Here is a 19,757-nt window from a genome sequence, read left to right as displayed (position 1 = left end):
TGAGGAAGTCCAAGCACATCAAGGACTGCTGCTACCTGGAGAACAAGCAACCTCCACGCTCATCTCTGCAAAGCCACTCTCATCACCCACCTCCATGCTGTCGGAAGAGCTTTTATCCCCCAGTCACTTGCTGAAGGCCTTGACCCTTCTGCTGTTGGTTCAATTCAGGAATGATGGTGGCTCGGTTCCTTGGGGGTCTCCAGTTTTTCCTCATAACAAGCTATTTCCAGCCTTCTGTTCCCAGCATTCACTCTTAGGTGGATTGAAGAATGCCCGTGGCTCCTTCATGGGGAGATGTGGGGCCGGAAAGTGCGTGGCCGAATCATCATGACAACCTTCCTTAGGGAGTAGTAGTCTGTGTCCTTCCATGAGTACCACACAACACCATCCGGCCCAAGGATCTTGCGGTTCTTAATGGAGTATCGGCCACCCTGGGACGCAAAGGAAGAGAGATGGTCGGGCATGAGAAATGCATAGAAGTGTCATCCGGATGGAAGCATGTGAAAAAAGATTGCTCTGAAACACTGAGCAAAGAGCTTAACGGCCACGCAGTGACAAGAGCACGTAAAGCTCAACATTTTTCAAATGCTCCCAATGGAGATGGCAACTCAGGTCGCATGAATCACCCGCACCGCCAGTTTCCATCATGCGGTCCCAAGCCGTGCTGTCTTAATGTTTGTGTCTGGCCTATGGCACTGAAAAAGCACTTTGTGTGCGAACACCTGGCTCCTTGCCCCTGTGCCTCACCTTGTAGTACACCCCGTTGAGGTTGGAGAAGAAGCACTGGTGGTACCACCAGCCCCCATGGGAGATCTCAGCGCAGATGTTCCCTGAGTCAGGCGTGCTGAAGCTCCTCTTGTTGTGGTACCAGGCAAAGGAATCCTCCACCGTCCCGCTGAACCCATCCACGTGCAGGCGGTAAGAGTTGGCCTCGTCCTCAATGCTGCAAGCAAAGGATGCAGGTGGGGAGTGCAAAGCCTACATTCCTGATGGGGACAACTAGCAATCATTGAGCTGCTCTGGCCGTGATCCCTGCTGTGATTCATCGCCTCTAAAAGCCAAAGACCTCATATTTCTCCATTCTGTGGGATGTGACTCAGGGCAACTCTTATAGGTCTGAGCTGGGCAGACTGTGACTCTAAAACCACAATAAAGGGCTTCAGCAGCTTTGGCAAGACAATTCCCTAATTACACAGTACTGCCGCCCCTCCGTAAAGCAAGCATCTTCACCAGTACTGAGACAATTAGTTATTAGCCCTGGGCTAGCAAGGGTTGAAGGTCACTGCCATTGCACAAGACATTTAATGAGAAAGGTCGGGGTGACCATTCAGAGCACGTGTTTGATGGCAGAGGATGCTCCAAGGCACTTACAGGCAATGTTTTGTTTTGTTTTTAACTAGATTCAGCTATTTTGGTGTCTACTCTTAAGCAGGCTTCAAATGTTCCATGCTGTCTTGAACACCCTCCCATGGCAGCTTACTCCACAGTCACCCACAACCATTTCCAGCTGAGAGAAGGAAGTATTTCATCTGGGACAGCCACCTGGTCACCCTTGCTTAAGAAAGGATGTGGCTGATGTGGTATGGGTAACGCAAACACCAGAGGAAGGAAAGAGCTGCAGACACTGAAAAGAGCATTACGTCAGATCCAACAGGTAAAATCCATGAATACAGGGGGTAAAAATGAAAACGTAGCTCCAAAGCACGGAGGTGATGGAAAACCTGCCCAGAAAAACCACGGGATTCAAGCCCTTGTTTTTGACACTGAGATTTATTGTGTGAGGAGAATCACCTCTGAGCTGCAAGGGACTGTCCCACAGTGGGGTGCCCATACTTGGAGGTCTTACAGAACCATTCAGGTTGGAAAAGACCTCTAAGATAAAGTCCAACTGTCCACCTACCTTCAATATAGCCCACTGCCCACATCCTTCAATGCCACATACCCACTGTTCTGGAACACCTCCATGGACGGTGACCCCACCACCTCCCTGGGCAGCTGTGCCACTGCATCACAGCTCTATCAGAGAAGAAATGTTTCCTAATATCCAACCTGAACAAAACTTGAGGCCATCACCTCTTCTCCTGTGGTTCAATGTCTTCTGGCATAGAACCATTTGTATATGCCAAGAACCAGGGAAAGCCTACCTGAAGATCTGGTAGAAGGCATGCTTGTGTTTGTTGTTCCAGTCCTCCAGGTCAATACGCAGAGAGTAGTCTCCCTGGCTTGTTATCTTGTGGATGTTCTCATTGCCCAGCCAGAATTCACCATTCAGGTCCCCAAAGCCTTCCCTATACTCATTCCAGGTCCTATTGAAGTCAACTGAGCCATCCTGACGCTTCTGGATGACTGTCCAGCCCCCTCCTGCCGGGGAAGAAAGCAAAAGGGGAATGCCTGTGAGTCCCAATGCCAGCACACAGCGACATCTTTGAGGACCCATCTGTAGGTGTCTCCTGAAGTATGGAGATTATTACGTACTGTTCCCACAGAGGCACATGAGCCCTCTTACAGTATTGCCTCACTGTCTCCATCTGCTCTCCCATCTGTCCAAATCCCTCTCTCCTCTCTCATTTCATTCCAGTATTGTGAGATTTAGGAAGGGAATGGGGCCATGTTTTTGTTTGCTGTTCGTACAGGCTGTCACTCTGTGGTGTCCAAGACTGTGGCAACGGTCATGCAAATAATTGTAATGACATAATAGAGATCACAATGTCAGAACAGTCTGCTTCTTAAGGAGCATTCATATCCCAGAGCTGCCATCACCTGTAGATCCTTTGAGCTACTGTTCCCCATAGGCAAGTTGCCTACATGTGGGCAGCCAAACCCCTCCCATGTGACACTCCAGCATGGGATGATGGTGATGTGTATAGATAATCAAGGGTCTGGGAGGCCTCATGAACAAAAATATCTGTGGGAGAGCCATAATATCTGGTTAGAACTATTCATCCAAACCCCTTATTTCACCACTAGAGTGGCTGAGCTGTTGTGGAGATGCTGCTCTCTCTGACTGCAATATAACCCCCAAACAACTCTCAGGTAAGATGCAACTCTCAGGTTAGGCAGGCCCCCACCCATATCATTGCTGGAAGATGGTGTAGGTGCAGTACCTTCAGTGTCCATTTCACACAGCACTTCAATGGGCATCCCTCCCACAGAGGGCATGATGCTGTAGATCCCAGATCGACGGAGCCCATTGTGGTAAACAGAAGCGCAGTCAATGGGGCAGTTCCTGACGTGCCTCATATCTGTGCGAGAAAGCAGAGGAGTGTGATTTTCAGCACTTAAATGGAGAAGAGAGGAGCACAAAGGCATTTGGAAGCCAATCCTGCTGGAACTGTTCCAGTTGTCTCAACCATGACATGAGTGGCCCAAAGAGCTTTACATCAGTGCAATGGAAAAGCCTCAGGGCAGTTGGCTCTGAGAGGAGTAACACGCCTTTCCCCCTTGACGTCACCAGCTCAGAGCGGATCAAGGTTGGTAGGTGAAAGCCATTAGTGGCTCCTGCGTGTGCAACACATGAGTCATCCAATGGATGCTCCTCGCTGGAAAGGCAGTCACTGGCTCCTTTCTGCATTTAAAGGCAGATGGTAACAAAGAAAAAAGATGGAGATTGAGTTTTTGCGTGGTCTGATAGGGACGGGATAAAAGGGAACGGTTTCAAACTAAAAGGGGAGATTTGGATTAGATGTTAGGAGGAAATTCTGTGCTCAGAGGGTGGTGAGGTCCTCGCACTGCAGCCCTGAGAGCATCCAGGGACCCATCCCTAAAGGTGCTCGAGGCCAGGTTGGATGGAGCCCTGGGCAGCAAAAGTGGGTGGCAAAGGACTAGTGGTTTGGAACTAGATGGCGTTTAAGTTCCCTTCCCACCCAAGCTGCCCTGGGATTCTGTGATTTAAGGCCTTTTTCCTCACACCATGAGTGTGAATCCCCCACCCCAGCACCTCCCCAGCACCTGGCCGCTCCATCTCCTCCTGTAGCCTCATCTCAGCAGGGTTGAGGCAGGTGGGGTTACGCCAGACCCAGTCAGTCAGCACGGAGATGTTGTTGATCTGTGCCTGCATGTCGTAGAGCAGCGTGGCCTGGATGTGCTGCAGGGTGCTGGCCTCGCTGTACCTCTGCTCCAGGTCTTGTACCCGCTGCTCCAGGCTGTGGTTCCTCCCAGCTGCCTCTTCATGCTGCAGATAGGGATACAAATGGGCTGGGAGGATGCGCTGATGGACTCACCCTTTGCAGCCCCCAGCGCATTGCCAGGCCCACAACTTTGCTATCCCCTCCAAGCAGGATGCACATAGGCAAACCTAGTGCTGCCAGAGCAGTGCAAGTAGATGGAATTGCTCCCCAGGTATCCTCCTGCCTGCAACCTCACCACCATCGGATTTGCCATCTAAAACACTGTCCAGATGCAGTCACATGAGAGGCGCTCGCCTGCCTTGCTCGGCACTCCTCGTTGCCCATTAGGTGGCAGAGCAGGCTTTAGGCAGCCCCTCCAATGCCTGCAGCAGCGGAGCTGAAATGCCCTCCCTTCCCTGCAGGTTATGGTACCAGTAACTCAAGTAGCATCCTTCCCAGTGCCACCCAAGCATTGCCTGGCCCCACAAATATGCCCACCCTTGTGTTGTCAGTAGGATCCCAAGCAGTGGCAGCAAAATGGGAATTACAGCATGCAACGACGTGGTGCTTTCCTTATCGGGGCTGCAACATCTTTGTCTCTCCCATACATCAGCTCTGCTCTGTGAGCTGTGACCGGCACCAGCAGCCTGCACCCACGCACCAGCTCTGTGAGTAAACCCATGATGCTCCCTCCCAGACAGTGGCTGGTGATGGGTTTTTTTGTGGGACTTATCCTGAGGCAGAGAAGGGACCACTCATTCTGACCCGTTTTGGTGTCCCTGTTATGGTGGGAGGAGCTGCGAGCTGCTCTCCATCACCTTGGGATGCAGAGCTCAGAGAGATGTCTGCTCAGATGGACAAGCCCACGCCAAGCTCTGGGAGAAATACTGATGGCAAACCAGCAGGAGGTGATTTATGACAGTGGATTAAGGGAGCAGCAGCTCCTGGGTGGGAGGAGGGGATGCAGAGAGACCTGTAGAGGCTGGGTGATGGACACAGCAGGGAATCAGGGTGACCACAAAGCCAGCTGCAATTGCTCAGGGTCCTTTCCAACCAAGGTCCAACCCTAAGGGACCTCAGAAGATCCCAGAGGCCAGCCCCTCTCCCATGTGGCACCCCACAGCAGACAAAACCCCTTCACTGTTGTCCACCTGGGTTTCCATTAAGTAGAAACGAGATCTCCCAGTTCATTCCTGTCTCCAGGAGACATCCAAGGAGCCCCAGCAGTGTTAATGTCTCCACATTCACTGCTCAGATCTCAACAGGATTTACTGGATTCCATGGAGACCATTATATGATGCACTCTAGGTGTGGATAGGGGGAATCCCATCATTGGCGAAGAAGAATCATAAGAATACTTAGAGTTTGAAGGGGCCTTTAAAGGCCATGCAGTCCAACTCCTCTGCAATGAGCAGGGACACCACAGCTACATCGGGTTGCCCAGGACCTGGTGCAGTCTCACCTTGAGAGTCTCCAGGGATGGGGCATCAACCACATCTCTGGGCAACCCATTCCAGTGCCTCACCATCCTCACTGTAAAAGGTTTTCTCTTTATATCTAACCTAAATCTATCCTCTTTAAGATGGGACTGGGGAAGAATGGGTTGAACAGTCCTGCGGGACTGGATGTCACCAGGGCATGGACATGAAAAGTGAAGGCTGGTCCCGTTGTGAGGAGAAAGAAGAAAAGTGGAGAAGGGATGAGTGAGGTCTTCCCAGGTGGGACACGGTGGTGGATGCAGGAGAGAGCTTTGGTCTACATGATGGAAACATCACTGTCCCACAGGGCAGATGGCAAGAATGGCCACAGTACCCAAGAGACAGAGGTTTGGGTCTCTCCTGTGGACCTACAGTTGCAGGTATCTGGCACGTGGCAAAACTGTGACTCATGTGGGGCAGATGAGAAGGTTTTATGGAGGGAGGTATGGAAACAAAGCCCCACATGAGCGCACAAAGCCTGGGAAGGGGAAGCCTTGCAATGAGCCCAAGGGAAGGGCGTGGGCAAGGAGGAGATGAAGCCAAACAGTGTGTGAGTCACATCGGCTCTTAGAGCCAGCCCATATCAGACCTCATCTCTCTCAAAGACTAGACTTGCTCTCAGTTGTTGAATTTTACACAGTTGTTCATTGCTAACTGCAGTTCCCTGCCCTGTATTACACAGGGAACTCAGCCCTGCACACCTGGGATTTGGTTCAACTGTGGCCTCCTAAGATGTGTTTCCTCCATGACTACCTAAAATTTCAGCTCTGGTTGATTTTGTCCATGGGCAATGGGATGGATCAGCAACTCCAACCCATTCTAGGCTGGCTCAGAAGTGGAGGTCTTACTTGCCTCACAGCAGGGCCACAGATAAAACACCAGAGGGTTTGTGGCTCATGATAAAAGAGATTAGCCCTGGAAGGCTTCTGAGCCAGCACAGTAAGAGGGGTTTAATGAATATCCCAACGTGCGGTCACAACAACACTATGAGCTTCCCAGCATTTTCTCCCTGCAACCAGAAGCAACACACAGAGGGAACCTACCAAGATCAGCTTTACCTGGAGCTCCAGGACCTTGATGCGATGACGGTGGTTTCTCAACTCCTCCTGCAGCTCTGAGATCAGCTCCCGCAGCTCCAGGATCTGCTGCTTGCGTTCCTCATTCTCGTGGAGCCAATAAGACACCTCGTCGGTACAACGAAACATGTCTGGGCACCGCTGCTCATCCCCCTGGGGCAGCGTGGCCACGATCTTGCAGCGGCCATTGGGCAGCACCTGGTTGCTGTACTCCCCACATTGAATCAGGCCTGTGCCTTCCTGGGGCCCTTCATTGTCACCATACTCTGCAGGCAAGGATTTTGGCAGTGAGGGGACGCTCAGTGCAGCCAGGAAGAGGAAGGAGAGCCAATGTGCCTCAGTAAAGCCAGTGCTGGGGCAGAGCTCCATCAGGATGCTGAGCATGGTTCCTGGGGATGGCTCTGTCACCACCTTGGATGGGGCTTTATGTCTATGCAGGATGACGCATGGGGAGGTGTTGTCTTTCTGAGCATCCCGCTGCTCCGACACTCTTTGAAATGTGAACCAGAGCTGGTAGGGACAAAGAATGAACAACCAAATCAACCCAACACCACTTAACACAACTCAACCCAAACCAACCCCAACCATCCCATCCAGTCCAACACAATCCAACCCAATCCAGCCCAACCCAACGAAAGCCAATTCAACCCAGTACAATCCAATCCAGCACAATCCAACCCAAACCAATATGCTGCCCTCCACTCAGCATATCGAGGTCCACCACCTTCCCAGCTCTCCCCAGCTACCTCTATTGCACCCCAAGCTCTCAGGACATGGATCTGGCGCTCTAACCATGACTCAGAACATGCAACATGATACCTGGGCAGGGTTAGACCTCCAACCCATCCTTAGAGGTGGCTAGATGGCCTTCCTGAGGTCAGTGTTTTCCCATGGTTATGGGTTAATTAATTCAGGTGACTTCAGGTCCAAGAGTGGATGGTAGGACGATGACCTTGCCACCATCGATGTGAGACAAATATGTAACTTTGCCTCTTTATCCAGAGAAATCAGCCAGAACTGCCCAACACTGGGGTTCCCCACCATGCTACCACACCACAGCTCTGCTCTGCAGCTTTCTCTCAACAAAAAACTATCCCCCATCCCATTCTTCTGGGGATGGAGATGTGGTAGGTTGGCTCCCCTTGGCGCCCCATGCCCATGGTGCCAGCACATACCTTCACAAGGGCTGCTTTGGTGCTCCGGCAGCAGGCAGCAAGCAGGAACTGTCTGCAAGAAAAATGGGGTGAGCGTCGGGGGCCGCTGGGCACTGATTCCCCCTGATCCTCTCACCGCACTATAAATAGGGCCAAGAGAGCCACCAGACTCAGACAGCGCACGGGAGGGAGGAGCACGGGTCCTGGCGTGACCTTATCAGCACACGGGGGATTAAGCCAACATCTTGGCAGGAGGGCATGGCTTCCTGCTCCTAGAAACCCCATCCCATCTTCATGATGAGTTTTGGGCAGACAGCTGGCTCATCCTTTCTTCCAGCATCTACCTGATCCACGCCAGCATTTCGGGAGAGCAAAGGACCCCCTTACAGTGTCTGGAGGCTCAGGGCCCAGAACAGCTCCATTTATTGGATGTCCCAGATTCTTTGCTCTTGATCCCTGGGCTTTCCTTCTGCCCTGTACACAAACCCTGCCAGCTGCATGAATCCATTTATGTGTATCTCTTTTTGGGGAGTGGGCAGTTCTGATCCTTCTGCTTCTCCTTGGGAGAAGAAAGATTGATTATCCAACCAGTTAGAAATGTCAGCAGGCTTGGTTAATTAAATATGCTAATCATCCTGATGCAGGAATGTAAGCTGGAACCAGAGGTATCTACATTGGACAAATGCGTTGGGTTTTCTTCGTTTCCAAATGATATTCACAGGTTTATCCTCACAAAGGAGATGCTCAGATGGCCTCCAAAAGCACAGGAACTGCCTGGAGAAGGGCAGGTTCATCAACAAACATCTGCTCAGGTGGTTTTTTTCTCCCTCCAGATTCACTCCAGGAGAAAACCAGGGTGCTGTGGTAGGATGGGATGTGATGGTAGGATTCCTACTGACATGGTTTAGTAAACAAGGGATATGGCTAGCAGGCATGGTGGGGATGGGTTGATGGTTGGATTTGATGACCTTAGTGGTCGTTTCCAACCATAATGAGTCTATAATTCTATGGTAACAATGGGACAAATCACACCCCACAGCCATCTCCTTATGGGGCAGCCTTGGGTTGGGAGACCAAGGGAAACATTTCGCTCTCAAACCTCAGCTGAGAGCTCCTCCAGTGCGATTAGCTAAAGACCAGCTTCTCTTTATTGCACATGAGTGGATGGGTATTTAACGTGCTTGCTGATAATGCAATCCATTATCTTCATCCCTCTGGTCCCTCTGCGGGGCCGGAGGTGGCGGGGGAGGCGAGCCGGAGGAGGGACGGAGCCGGGCACAGCCGGGCCTTTGTGTGGCCACTCAGGAGCCACTTTCCCCGTGAATGTTTGGGCTTCTAAATGGATCTCACCTCCCCTCCCCCATCCCCTTCGCTTTTCATTTCTTTTCCCCATTATACTCGGAAAAAAAAACTCGTCCGGATCATTAGCGTCAGAGGCGGAGACGGGCGCTGAGTGCCACATGGGAAGAGGCGAACAAACATTTCGTTCAATGCCCCTTGAGTGCCGTTTAGCTCAAGGCTGCTCCTTCACAACAGGAGATGTGAAAATGGGCCCCGCAAGCTGCTGTGGGGCGGCCGGCCACCGGGTAGGACTGCGCTGGAGCTGCCTCTTCAGGGAGACAAAGCACAGCCATTTCGACTGCCTTCGATTGATGTCTGAGCTCTTCGGGGAGCATTTAGTGAGGAGGGAAGGAAGGGGGGGGGAGGAATTCAATGGGAGCCCAGGCAATGTGCATAGTCATAACCACGAAGCTCTGAAATGCCCAAGGTTGAGTGCTTGGCTCACTGTCCCCAGCATCCTTTCCACGTTCATGGATGTACGTCAGCTGCGGCCTCTCGGATGGCAAAGGGTCAACATCAGGCACCCCTTGGCCAACTCTTTCATAGAGCCATAGAATCACAGAATCATTCAGGCCTCTAAGACTATCAAGTCCAACCCCAACCCATCACCACCAGGCCCACGGACCGTGTCCCTCAGTGCCACATCTCCATGTTTCTTGAACCACATCTACACACTCCCAAAGCCAACGATGCAGATTGCACATTAAGAAGAAGATGTTAAGGGTCATCACGAAGCCTGTGCCACCGCCATGCCTTCTTCTCAATCCTCCCTAACACATGATGTTTCTATGGGCAGCTCCTGCTCTTCCTGATCCATCCCAAATTCACACCCTTGTACAAAGAGCAGTGGATGGGGCCACGCAGATCAAACATGTTCAGTCCTCATACTGGAGGTCCCTAATGCTGCCAACATCCATGGCAGAGGTCCCCATCCTCTTTGGGCAGCACAGCTGAGACTGATCACAGCTCAAAGAAGCAGCACATTCATCTTGCCGAGATGTGAGGTCCCCACTCTCCCTACTCTTGTCCTGAAGCCTTGCTGAGCCCATGGCCAGTTTTCAACACTCCTCGGTGTGCAGACATCTCTCTTTGAGAAGGAAATACTAAAAAGAAATCATGCTTTTCCATTTCTCATTCCTATCCCATGGAGCAAAAAGATCCCCTGGAGATCCCCTTCAGCATCCCCTGACTGTACCTTGGAGAGGATAAACCAGCCCATCTCAAAGCAGGCAAAGCATATGTGGAGCCACTTCAGAGCCAAGTGTCCCAGGGCTCTCCCAGCTCCCCAAATCCATCTTTGTCCAGCCTCAAACCCGCTGCTAGGACTGAGGACATGGACAGCATTGCTGTCCTTGCAGATCTGCCACCAAAGTCACACTCAGTCTGCTGCAGTGCTGAACAAGAGGCCAGGATGTGTTGCCACAGATTTGCCATCAGCCTTGCCCATTAGCTTTACCATTGGTTTTGCCATCATCTTTGCCACCCACTTTGCTTCCAGACCCCCAGTGCAGAGTCATGTAGCTGGCATCACCCCAGCCACCAATATTGGCTTTGGGCATCCTCTCCATGCTCCATCTGGGTACCAGCTGGGAGCAGGCAGGAGTGGAATAGAGACAGGGCTGGATACAACTGGAACACAGGAATACGGAGTGGGAGCTGAGCTACAGGAAGGAAGCCCCCGCCGGGCTTCTAACCTCTACCCACACCCAGATCCCCCCTAAGAAGCTGTAATCCCTCTTAGGGGCACAGGCAGTAATCAGGGATTTGGCTCCAGGCGTGCAAACGTGTGTGAGCACAGGGCAAAGCGTGCAGGCGTGTGCATCATCACAGCTCTGTTGTGACTGTGTATGTCTGCAGGATGCAACCAGTGCAAAAAGGAGAAGAAAGGCAGCAGGAAGGAGAGAAGAAAATGTGTAACTGGGCAAAATACATAACAGGGCAACTTGGGGTTTCTGTCTCCACCTCACCCAATTTTGCCACCAGGATAGCTCTGACCTGGGCTAACCCAGCACATAGAGCAGGACGGCTCCAAATCCAGGACCTGATGTGAGCAGAGTTCAGTCTAAAAGCAAAGTGCAGTAGTCAATGACTGCTGCTCTTCCTCTGGTAGTGAACACGTGGCCAATCACAACCATTTTTCACCAAGAGCAAATGACACAGCTTGCGTTTCAGTGTGCGTGCTCAGGATCGATCACTCCTATGCCTTCTCCCAGCAATGTCCTACTTTCATGGGGAAACCAGTAAAAGAGCCACCAGGTCAAGAGAGCAAAGCACTGCAAGAAATCTCTAACCTGAGATGATTAGGAATGGGGACCATCCAACAGCACACAACATATGGCCATATGGCTGCAAGGCAGAGATGTGACGCTGGAGGGATGTTGTTCCGGGCAGCACTATGTGGCTGTCAGAAGGCCCTTACAAGCCCCAGCACTGCTGTTCACAGCCCAGGAGGATTTGAGCACAGCTGTGAAATTCACACCCCAGCCCAGGACTCATTTGCACAGAAGTGTGACCTGCTCAACAAATTAGAATGGAAAGGCCAGAAATCACGTGGCCGATGAGCTGCTCGCCTGCAGGTGCACCTCCATGGGGACAACAGCATGGCAAAGCCATTCATCAGCCCTTGCCCAAGGCATCCCAAAATTCAGCCCCCAGCCTTGCAGTGTCAGCCATTGGCACAGGCTGCCTAGAGAAGTGATGGAGTCGCTGTCCCTGGAGGTGTTCGAGAACCATGGAGTTGTGGCACTGAGGTTTAGTGGGCATGGTGGGGGTAGGTTGGAGTTGGACTTGGGTTGGGTTGATGGTGGTCTAAGAGGTCTTTTCCAGCCTTAATGATTATGTGATTCTGTGAGTAGGCATGGTGGCAATAGGTCAGCAGTTGAACTTGATGACTTCAAAGGTCTTCTCCAATACTAATAATTCTGTCACTGGGCATGATGGTGATGGGTTTGCAGCTGAACCAGCCCCAGCTCCAGGAATGCTCAGGCAGCACCTCATTTGGCCTTGGGGGATCACACCTTGGCCATAAATACCAGCAGAAAGTACAAGGGAAAGTACTGCGCTCTGCTCAACAGTGCTCAGGGCAGCCCAGGGGCACGGGGCACAGCCTGAAGCCCAAGAGCTGCCCATCAGTAGCACTGCAGTGCTGGGTGGGTGCTCAAGCCCTGGCACAGGGAGTGGAGAGGTGTGGGGGTCCTCCTTGGGGATGCCCCACAGCCCCTGGCCATGGTGCTGGGAACCCAACCATCCTGTGGCTCTTCTGGGAGGTGCCATTGGGATGCTCAGAGGATGGAGTCAGACCAAGCTTTGAGGGCTGTGCCAAAGCTGGTGAGCATGGAGGCATTCTTCATCCCAACGCCTCACCTCAACAAAGTTTCCCTATTTCCTAAATAGATTTCTTCCTTATAAAAATAACTGGCTCAGAGAGGCCTAATGAAGATGAAAGAGCTTTTAAAGTGGGAATCATAGCTCCTTTTTGGCCATAAAGCATTCAGAATAGCTCTCCGTCATGAAAAAATATTGCATAGCAGGGGATCTGCCAGGGAGGGTGAAGGCAGATAATACAGCTAAGGAATATGAATTGCTTGTGCCACAGAGGTCTCCTGGATCTGGGGGGAGACTGGAGGTCTGGGAAAGGCATGAAGCAAACTGAAATGGAACCTGTGACGGAGCTTTGTGCACCATCCCAAAGCAGTGATGTCAACCTCATGCACCCCGCATCCCACTGTAAGGAGGAGAGAATCCAAATCCCACTGCAAGAGGGGAGCACCCACATCCCATTGCAGGAAGGGAGCAATCTTTCTGCTCACCTGGTGGACCTGGTGCCTGGAGGATTCTACTGGCAGCTCCTATAGCACTATATTTTACAGCTCAGGTGAGCCCTAAAGAAAATGAGTCCTGCTAAGCCTTGGGTTCCTCACTACAGGAGTGGGATCTGCAGACAAAAGCAGTCTGGTAGAGCAGAGAGACCAGAGGTTTGTGCACAAGGAGGGGGCTTTGTGTGGTGCCATCCCAAACGGTTTCTTTAAAAACAACCCTTTATTCCACCAAAATCCAACCCCAAGCCCCAGCACCCATCGGAGCACGGAGCCCTCCTACACCCGATCAGAAGGAACAGATACCCCTGCACCAAACACCCAGCAGAGCACTTTCCGTCCGACCCCTCTGATCCCGAAAGCAATTAACAGCTTCGCCTGGAAAACTTGGTCGGCTGCGGCTGGCGGGGAGATGCTAATCCCATCCACCGTGGGGACAGCCACATCAGCGCCGTGCTCCATGCTGCTCTGCTTTTGTTCGCTACCTGGAAGGGTCCCTCCGTCCCCACCTTCCCCTCCCTTCCCTTCCCCCCCCCCCCCCCAACAAAGGCCATCCAGAGGGCGGCTGCGGCGCAACGCTGGGGGTATATAAGGCAGCAGGGATGCAGGGACGTTGCAGACTTGCTCTCCGGGAGACGGGGACGGTGGTGGCTGCGCTCCAGCCCACGTCGCAGGTGAGACCTCAGGGATGCAGCATGGCCCAGAAGGGCTTCTCTTGGGGATATGGGAGGGGGAAACTTTGCAAAATGTTGGTTGCGGTGGGTTGTTTGCATGGTTAGAAGGATGGCAGCAAGGGGATAAAGCACCCTCCTCCCTGAAACGCTTCGTGCATCCCTGCCCCCAGCCTCTGCCCCCCCTTTGTTCTCTGCTTTTTTGGGTTACTGCATGCTGATGTGTTACAGAAGTGGCCCCCACAGCTGCAGATCCGACACAGCTGTGTCAGAGCTGGGAGGTTCCAGGCAGCTGCTCCCACGATTTGGGGGCAAAAGACCCAAAAGCACCTCCATGCCCAAACTCTGCCCACTCTCCGTTAAGAGCAGGATGAGATTTTCATTAATTTGCCTATAGTTTTCTAATCGTTGGGATGGGGTTTTCCTCCCCTGGCGCTCCCGAGTTGAACCACGTGAGTCCCCATAAAGTTAAAAACAACTTGGGAAAGAGTTGGGTTTGGCAAAAGCAAAGTAAGTGGATACATCGGCGTGGCGCTGCCGCCATCAGCACAACTCTCACCTCATCTGGACTCACCCAAAGCAGTCCCTGCAGCACAGCCTTCAGCTGCCAGCCTCAGCCCGGGTCTGTTTTAGCAAATCCTTTGCACAGCAGCAGGGCCATCCCTGAGCACGCCGGCATCCCTGGCACTTCCAGCGTCTCCCAGAGCGCTCCCCAAGTGATGATCTGATGTTATTTCATGTATCATTTCAGCCGGAGGGGGGTTTGCAGGGGCTGCAGCCTGCAGGCAGCTCCATCACGCTCTCCCCCTGCAGCATCACTCGTTTTCCTGTGGCTCTCAGGAGGGGCAGAAATCCTCATGGCAGCAGCTGTCACCTGCAAAGGCGGGTGTTAACGCAGGTGACAAAGGACCCGGGATTTCGGAGGCAAAGGATGGCGACAGCAAAGCCACAAAAGGCTGGAAGGAGGGGGATGCAATCCCAGCAGAAGCAGCGGCCCCAAATTTGGGCAAATAGTTGTTATCTTTTTTTACTATTCTTTTGTTTCCACAGCGCTCCTCTGCAGTTTGGGTGCCCATCCTTGGCTGGTAGGATGCGGGGCGCGCTGTGCTACAGCTTGCCTGTGGTGCTGGGGCTGCTGCTGTGCCACCCCACCACTGCCAGCGGCCCATGCTGGGAGAACAGCAAGTGCCAGGACCTGGCCACCGAGGCTGGAGTTTTGGTAAGTGGGAGAGTGGAGCTGCCCTGGGCTTGGTTTGCTTTCTAACCCAAATGGAGGAGGTGATGGGATGCTGTCCCTGCTGGGTGACATAGCGTAAGGTTGGAGTGAAGCCCTGGGCTCTGTGATCTGTGGGTTCTGGTGTGCTCACGCCTTTTGGCTTCATAGAGTCAAAGAATCCTAAAGTGGTTTAGGTGGGAGGGGACCCCAAAGTCCCTCCAGCCCCAATCCTTGCCATAGGGACACCTCCCAGCACATGAGGTTGCCTAAAACTTCATCCAGGTGTGGGGCACCCACAGCTTCACTGTTCCGCTGCCTCACCACCTTCTTTATAAAGAACATCTTCACGTTGGATAAAATCAGTTTTTGAATCGATATCATCCCTCCTACGTGGGATGAATCAGGAAATCAGGGACTGGTGATCATAGGATGGTGGTCATGGTTAATTCTCTGCAGGGGCTGAGTGTGCTCTGCGGACCCAACACACTCCATGCCCCCCTCCCAGCACCTTTTACATCCCCATAGGATAAGTTGGTTACTCCATGCTCCCCCTGGGGGACACATAGAGTGGCACTTGCATGGGGACGTCACCAAGGCATGAGGCCACAGGTTGGACGTTAGGAAAGATTTCTTGCCCTAAAGAGCAGTGATGCGGTGATGCACTGCCCAGGGGGTGCTGGGGTCACCATCCCTACAGGTGTTCCAGAACCGTGACACAGCACTTGGGGACACGGTGACTGGGCATGGTGCGATGGGCTGGCAGTCGGACTTGATGACCTTTGAGGTCTTTTCTAAGCGGAATGATTTTATGATTCCATTTCACCCCATGCAGGCGTGCGCCAAGGCGTGCCGAGCTGAGCTGTCGGCCGAGGCACCCGTGTACCCGGGCAATGGGCACCTGCAGCCCCTCTCTGAGAGCATCCGTAAGTACGTGATGAGCCATTTCCGCTGGAACAAGTTTGGCCGTCGCAACAGCAGCAGCGGAGGGCACAAAAGGGAGGAGGTAGCTGGCCTTGCCCTGCCTGCCACATCACCCCACCACCCTACTGGGGAGGAGGAAGATGGAGAAGGGTTGGAGCGAGAGGAAGGGAAGCGCTCCTACTCCATGGAGCATTTCCGCTGGGGAAAGCCGGTGGGACGGAAGAGGAGACCCATCAAGGTGTATCCCAACGGCGTGGATGAGGAGTCAGCTGAGAGCTACCCCATGGAGTTCCGGAGGGAGATGGCGGCCGATGGGGACCCCCTCAACCTCTCCGAGGAGGAAGAAGAGGAGGAGGAGGAGGAAGGTGAGGAGGAAAAGAAGGACGGTGGCTCGTACCGCATGCGGCACTTCCGCTGGCATGCGCCGCTGAAGGACAAGCGCTACGGCGGCTTCATGACCCTGGAGCACAGCCAGACCCCGCTGATGACTCTGTTCAAAAACGCCATCATCAAAAGCGCCTACAAGAAGGGTCAGTGAGGGGGGACGGCCCGAGGGGCAGCCCAGCCCACGTGGCCCCACGCAGCTTTAGTGTCCTGCCGCCATGTGTGTCACTTAGATCCACAGATCGCTCGTTATGTTGTTAATTACTACCACTCCAAAACCCTCCCGCCCCGACACCGAATGGCAACAGGTTGGGGCTGAATGCACCAATGTGAGCAGTGCTCACGCTGGGTCATTTTCCTATTTTCACCAAGCTGTACAATACTGTAAATGATGGATTAAAAGAATTCTAAAAGAAAAAAAATAAATAAAAAGAACACATATATATAATTTTTGCAAGCTATCCATGCGTCTGCGGTGTCTCTGTGGCTGCGTCTTGTCAAGGGGCAAAGGAAATAGGGATGTGTTTGGTGGGACAGATTGATAGTTGGAACTGATGATCTTACAGGTCTTTTCCAACCTTAATGATTGTCATAGAATCATACCATAGAATGGCTTGGGTTGGAATGGACCTTGAGGATTGTGAAGCTCCAACCCTGACTCCGCCACCACTGCCATCTTCCATACCTACTACTGTGCAGGGCCCCATCCAACCTGGCCTTCAACACCTCCAGGGCTCTACCAGTGAAATTTGGAATAACTCTAAGCCCAAATCCTGCAGCTGGGGACCAAAAGGCATCACTGGGGCTGTGCATGGGAGATGGGGATACATTTCAGCAGAGGTTACTCCCAAGAAAGGGAATCGGGCTCCCCCATCCCTCAGCAGCTTCCCCAGTACTGATCTCCCTGATAAACTCATTAATTGCCTATCGAATGGCAACACAGAAGACCCTCAGGTAAAAAAGAAAGTGACCTTACCTATTAAGTCACGTCACTAAACCATTTGTAAAGAGGAGCAACGAAAGCAGGGAGCAGCTGGGGATTTAGGACCACCTGCAAGAGCAAATGTTACCTGTGCCAGGAGTAACAAATCCTACCACGTCCCCCCAGCCTCACAGAGAAACCAGGTGCCACGAACGTGCCAACAGAGCAGATCCCATAATGTGGCAACACCAACATTTATTGGAGGGCACGTCTGCAAATATCGACGGCATCTCAGCCCCTTTCACAGCCCCACTCCCCTCCTGCCCTCAGCTACACACAGAAACAACACGGTGCCCTGAAATACAGAGATGGAAACGCACACATGCACCTAACTGCCGAGTTTATAGAAATATACTTTGTTGTCTATACAGACATCGGTATCTAAACTAAATGTGATGTACAAACAAATCACTTACACTGTGTGTGTATGTCTGCAGGGACATTTACAGGTGGAGTTTGGGTCCTGAAATGCAATGCTGAGCACAGCCAGCACTTGCTTTTGAAGGGGAATAGGGGATGTAGCAAGGGAATAGCAGCACTGGGACCAGGGAGACCACACCGAAACCCCCAGCCAGGGGATAAGGTACAGTCCTGCCCCAGGATCCCTGAGCAGCAATGGAACCCCAGGACGTGCCCTGTGCCATCCCCATGGCAGCCAGGTTCCAAGGAGCAAGCCTTGTGCTCATCTTCCCACCTTCCTTGTGACTTCGAAGTGGTTTGGAGGTGTCATCCCCTCCCCCCATGCACACACAGTCTGGGGGTTCATTCCTTTTACTACTCCATTTTGCTAAACGTTTACTGTTTTTCATTAGCACAGCTATGGGAGCAAATCCTCCTTTGCCAAACAGCCTCCTTGCGTTCCCAATGCCAGCTCCACAACTTCACCCAGCCAAAACTCCAGGGGGACTAAGGGAACAAAAAGGGACAGAAAGATGGGGGGGGACCCCAAGGAGTGACTGTGGCAAGGGACAGCCTCAGGCTCTGGGCAGGGCTGGCAGAGCCACACTGCAATCCCAGCCCTGGGACTGAAATAAACCCTTGTTTTTCCTGTCCTCTTAAGCTAGGTCATTTCCTAAACCCGGATTACATGACAGCCACACAAACAAGTGGTAACCTCGGGGCAATTGCAAACTGCACCCACCACCAGAGTGAAAAAAGAAAAGGATGTCAACGTGTTATTACACCTTCGAGTAACTGTCTGAAGAGCTACAGTGAGAAGGGGCAGAGAAATGAGCGGTTGCTGAAGCAATCCAGCTGGCCACAGGCAGCACCAATGCGACCACTGGGTTTACCTGCTGTCAACCCGCTGTGCACAGCAGCATCTCCCACACCTCTAGTTTTGAGTTTTAGATCCTCCTTGTGGCTTCTCCTGCAGTGAAATCAGAAGCAGTGTGTCCAGCTGGAAGGAAAGGGGTTGCCCCAGAGGTGAGATGGGATTTCACAGCAGTCCTGGTGCAGGAGGCTCCATGCTTGGTTCAGCAAAAAGCTGCTTGACCGCAGCACAGGCCTTTCTTTCAAAAGGATTCAGCTAAAAATAACCGATCTTTTCCTCAGACAGGAATGCTAACACTGTGAAATCCCAAACCAAAAGCACGAAAATAGTTGGTTAGTGTGTTGATATGCCCAAATGTGGTATCTACTCATGACTTACGGTGGTTCCAGGTGACTCAATGCACTGACTGTGGCTGCTGTACGGGCTTCCCAGGAACACCCTGCTGATGACATGGACAAGTCAAGTACAGCTCTTCTGAATCTCCCCTCCTCCTCAAGAAAAGTTTTCCCAGATAAATCATGTTTTCAAGTGACCTGGAACCAGCCAGGTTGTTGTGTATCCCAATACTGGGATGGGACAATTGCTGCCTTCCTGTCACTCCTCTTGTCCAGAGTGAAGTACCCGAGCAACTGGCCATGCACTGGAAAGATGCAGCTCACAGGCCAGGAGCTGGATGTGTGGACTGCACCCTTTCCAGTGATCTGCTATGTGAACAAGCTCTAGCAGGATCTAGTTTTACAGCTGCCCCAGGCTCAGGCACGCATCCCCTTTTACAATCTCACACCCTGCAGCTTCACCCCTGCACCCTTGCCAGGGCTTCTCAACATGGCTAACAGATGATTTGGGGAGGGATTCCCCCAAGGAACAGGTTTGCTTTACGTTGGGAAGATGTACATGCCCAAAGCTCTCTGCCAGGAACCGGAGCATCTCCTATCCCCTCCCCAAAAACAAAACTGGAGAGGGAGGTCAGAGCAATGATACACCTTCCTGCACCACCAGCTGCCCCCAAAATATCAGCAGGGGATCACTAAAGAAAGTACATGAGACAGGTTTGTGGTGCCAATGAATCTTGGGGTAGTCTTAGCGTCCACGTCCCTATCTGTCATGCAGAAGGATGCACTCTCCAGATGGTTGGCAGTCTCTTCCCAGGAGGTCCTTTGGCACAAGCTGTGCAGCACAGGCTCTGTCCTACCAGCACAGCCATCCTTAGTACACACACAGGTCTGGGAACTTCATCTCATACACTGGGATGGAGTGGTTCTGGGGCTGGCCATAAGCAGCTGTGATGGTGCCTGATGGGCTTGGTGGTGGCCTGAAACACGAGAGACGGAGATGTTTTA

The 19,757-nt window shown here is 52.4% G+C and overlaps 3 protein-coding genes across 10 annotated transcripts in view; 1 reads left to right on the top strand and 2 right to left on the bottom strand.

The window, feature by feature from the left end:
* Nucleotides 1-284: 284 nt before the first annotated feature.
* On the bottom strand, nucleotides 285-7,044 carry LOC140250798 (angiopoietin-4-like). The gene is made up of 6 exons (XM_072333808.1): nucleotides 6,643-7,044; nucleotides 3,949-4,171; nucleotides 3,105-3,242; nucleotides 2,145-2,361; nucleotides 748-943; nucleotides 285-431 (listed from the first exon to the last, which is right to left on the bottom strand). The coding sequence occupies exons 1-6, from the start codon at nucleotides 7,042-7,044 to the stop codon at nucleotides 285-287; spliced, it is 1,323 nt and encodes a 440-aa protein (XP_072189909.1).
* Nucleotides 7,045-13,591: 6,547 nt separating this feature from the next.
* On the top strand, nucleotides 13,592-16,622 carry POMC (proopiomelanocortin). 2 transcript variants are annotated; one of them, XM_072330710.1, is made up of 3 exons: nucleotides 13,592-13,644; nucleotides 14,692-14,860; nucleotides 15,690-16,622. In XM_072330710.1, exons 2-3 carry the CDS (start codon nucleotides 14,732-14,734, stop codon nucleotides 16,314-16,316), a joined length of 756 nt encoding a protein of 251 aa, XP_072186811.1. In that variant the 5' UTR covers nucleotides 13,592-13,644; nucleotides 14,692-14,731; the 3' UTR covers nucleotides 16,317-16,622. The 2 variants fall into 2 exon arrangements, with proteins under 2 accessions (XP_072186811.1, XP_072186810.1); XM_072330709.1 differs by lacking the exon at nucleotides 13,592-13,644 and having other exon boundaries at nucleotides 14,612-14,860; nucleotides 15,690-16,316.
* Nucleotides 16,623-17,322: 700 nt separating this feature from the next.
* EFR3B (EFR3 homolog B) overlaps nucleotides 17,323-19,757 on the bottom strand; it is a 35,803-nt gene continuing 33,368 nt past the window's right edge. For all 7 annotated transcript variants that reach the window (XM_072330703.1, XM_072330704.1, XM_072330706.1 and 4 more), the window contains one exon: nucleotides 17,323-19,729. In XM_072330703.1, coding sequence (XP_072186804.1) covers nucleotides 19,624-19,729 — 106 coding nt within the window. In that variant the 3' untranslated portion in view covers nucleotides 17,323-19,623. The remainder of the gene's footprint in view (nucleotides 19,730-19,757) is intronic.

Source organism: Excalfactoria chinensis, chromosome 3, assembly GCF_039878825.1.
Source record: "Excalfactoria chinensis isolate bCotChi1 chromosome 3, bCotChi1.hap2, whole genome shotgun sequence".
NCBI lineage: Eukaryota > Metazoa > Chordata > Aves > Galliformes > Phasianidae > Excalfactoria > Excalfactoria chinensis.
This window is presented reverse-complemented; position numbering and strand designations above follow the sequence as displayed.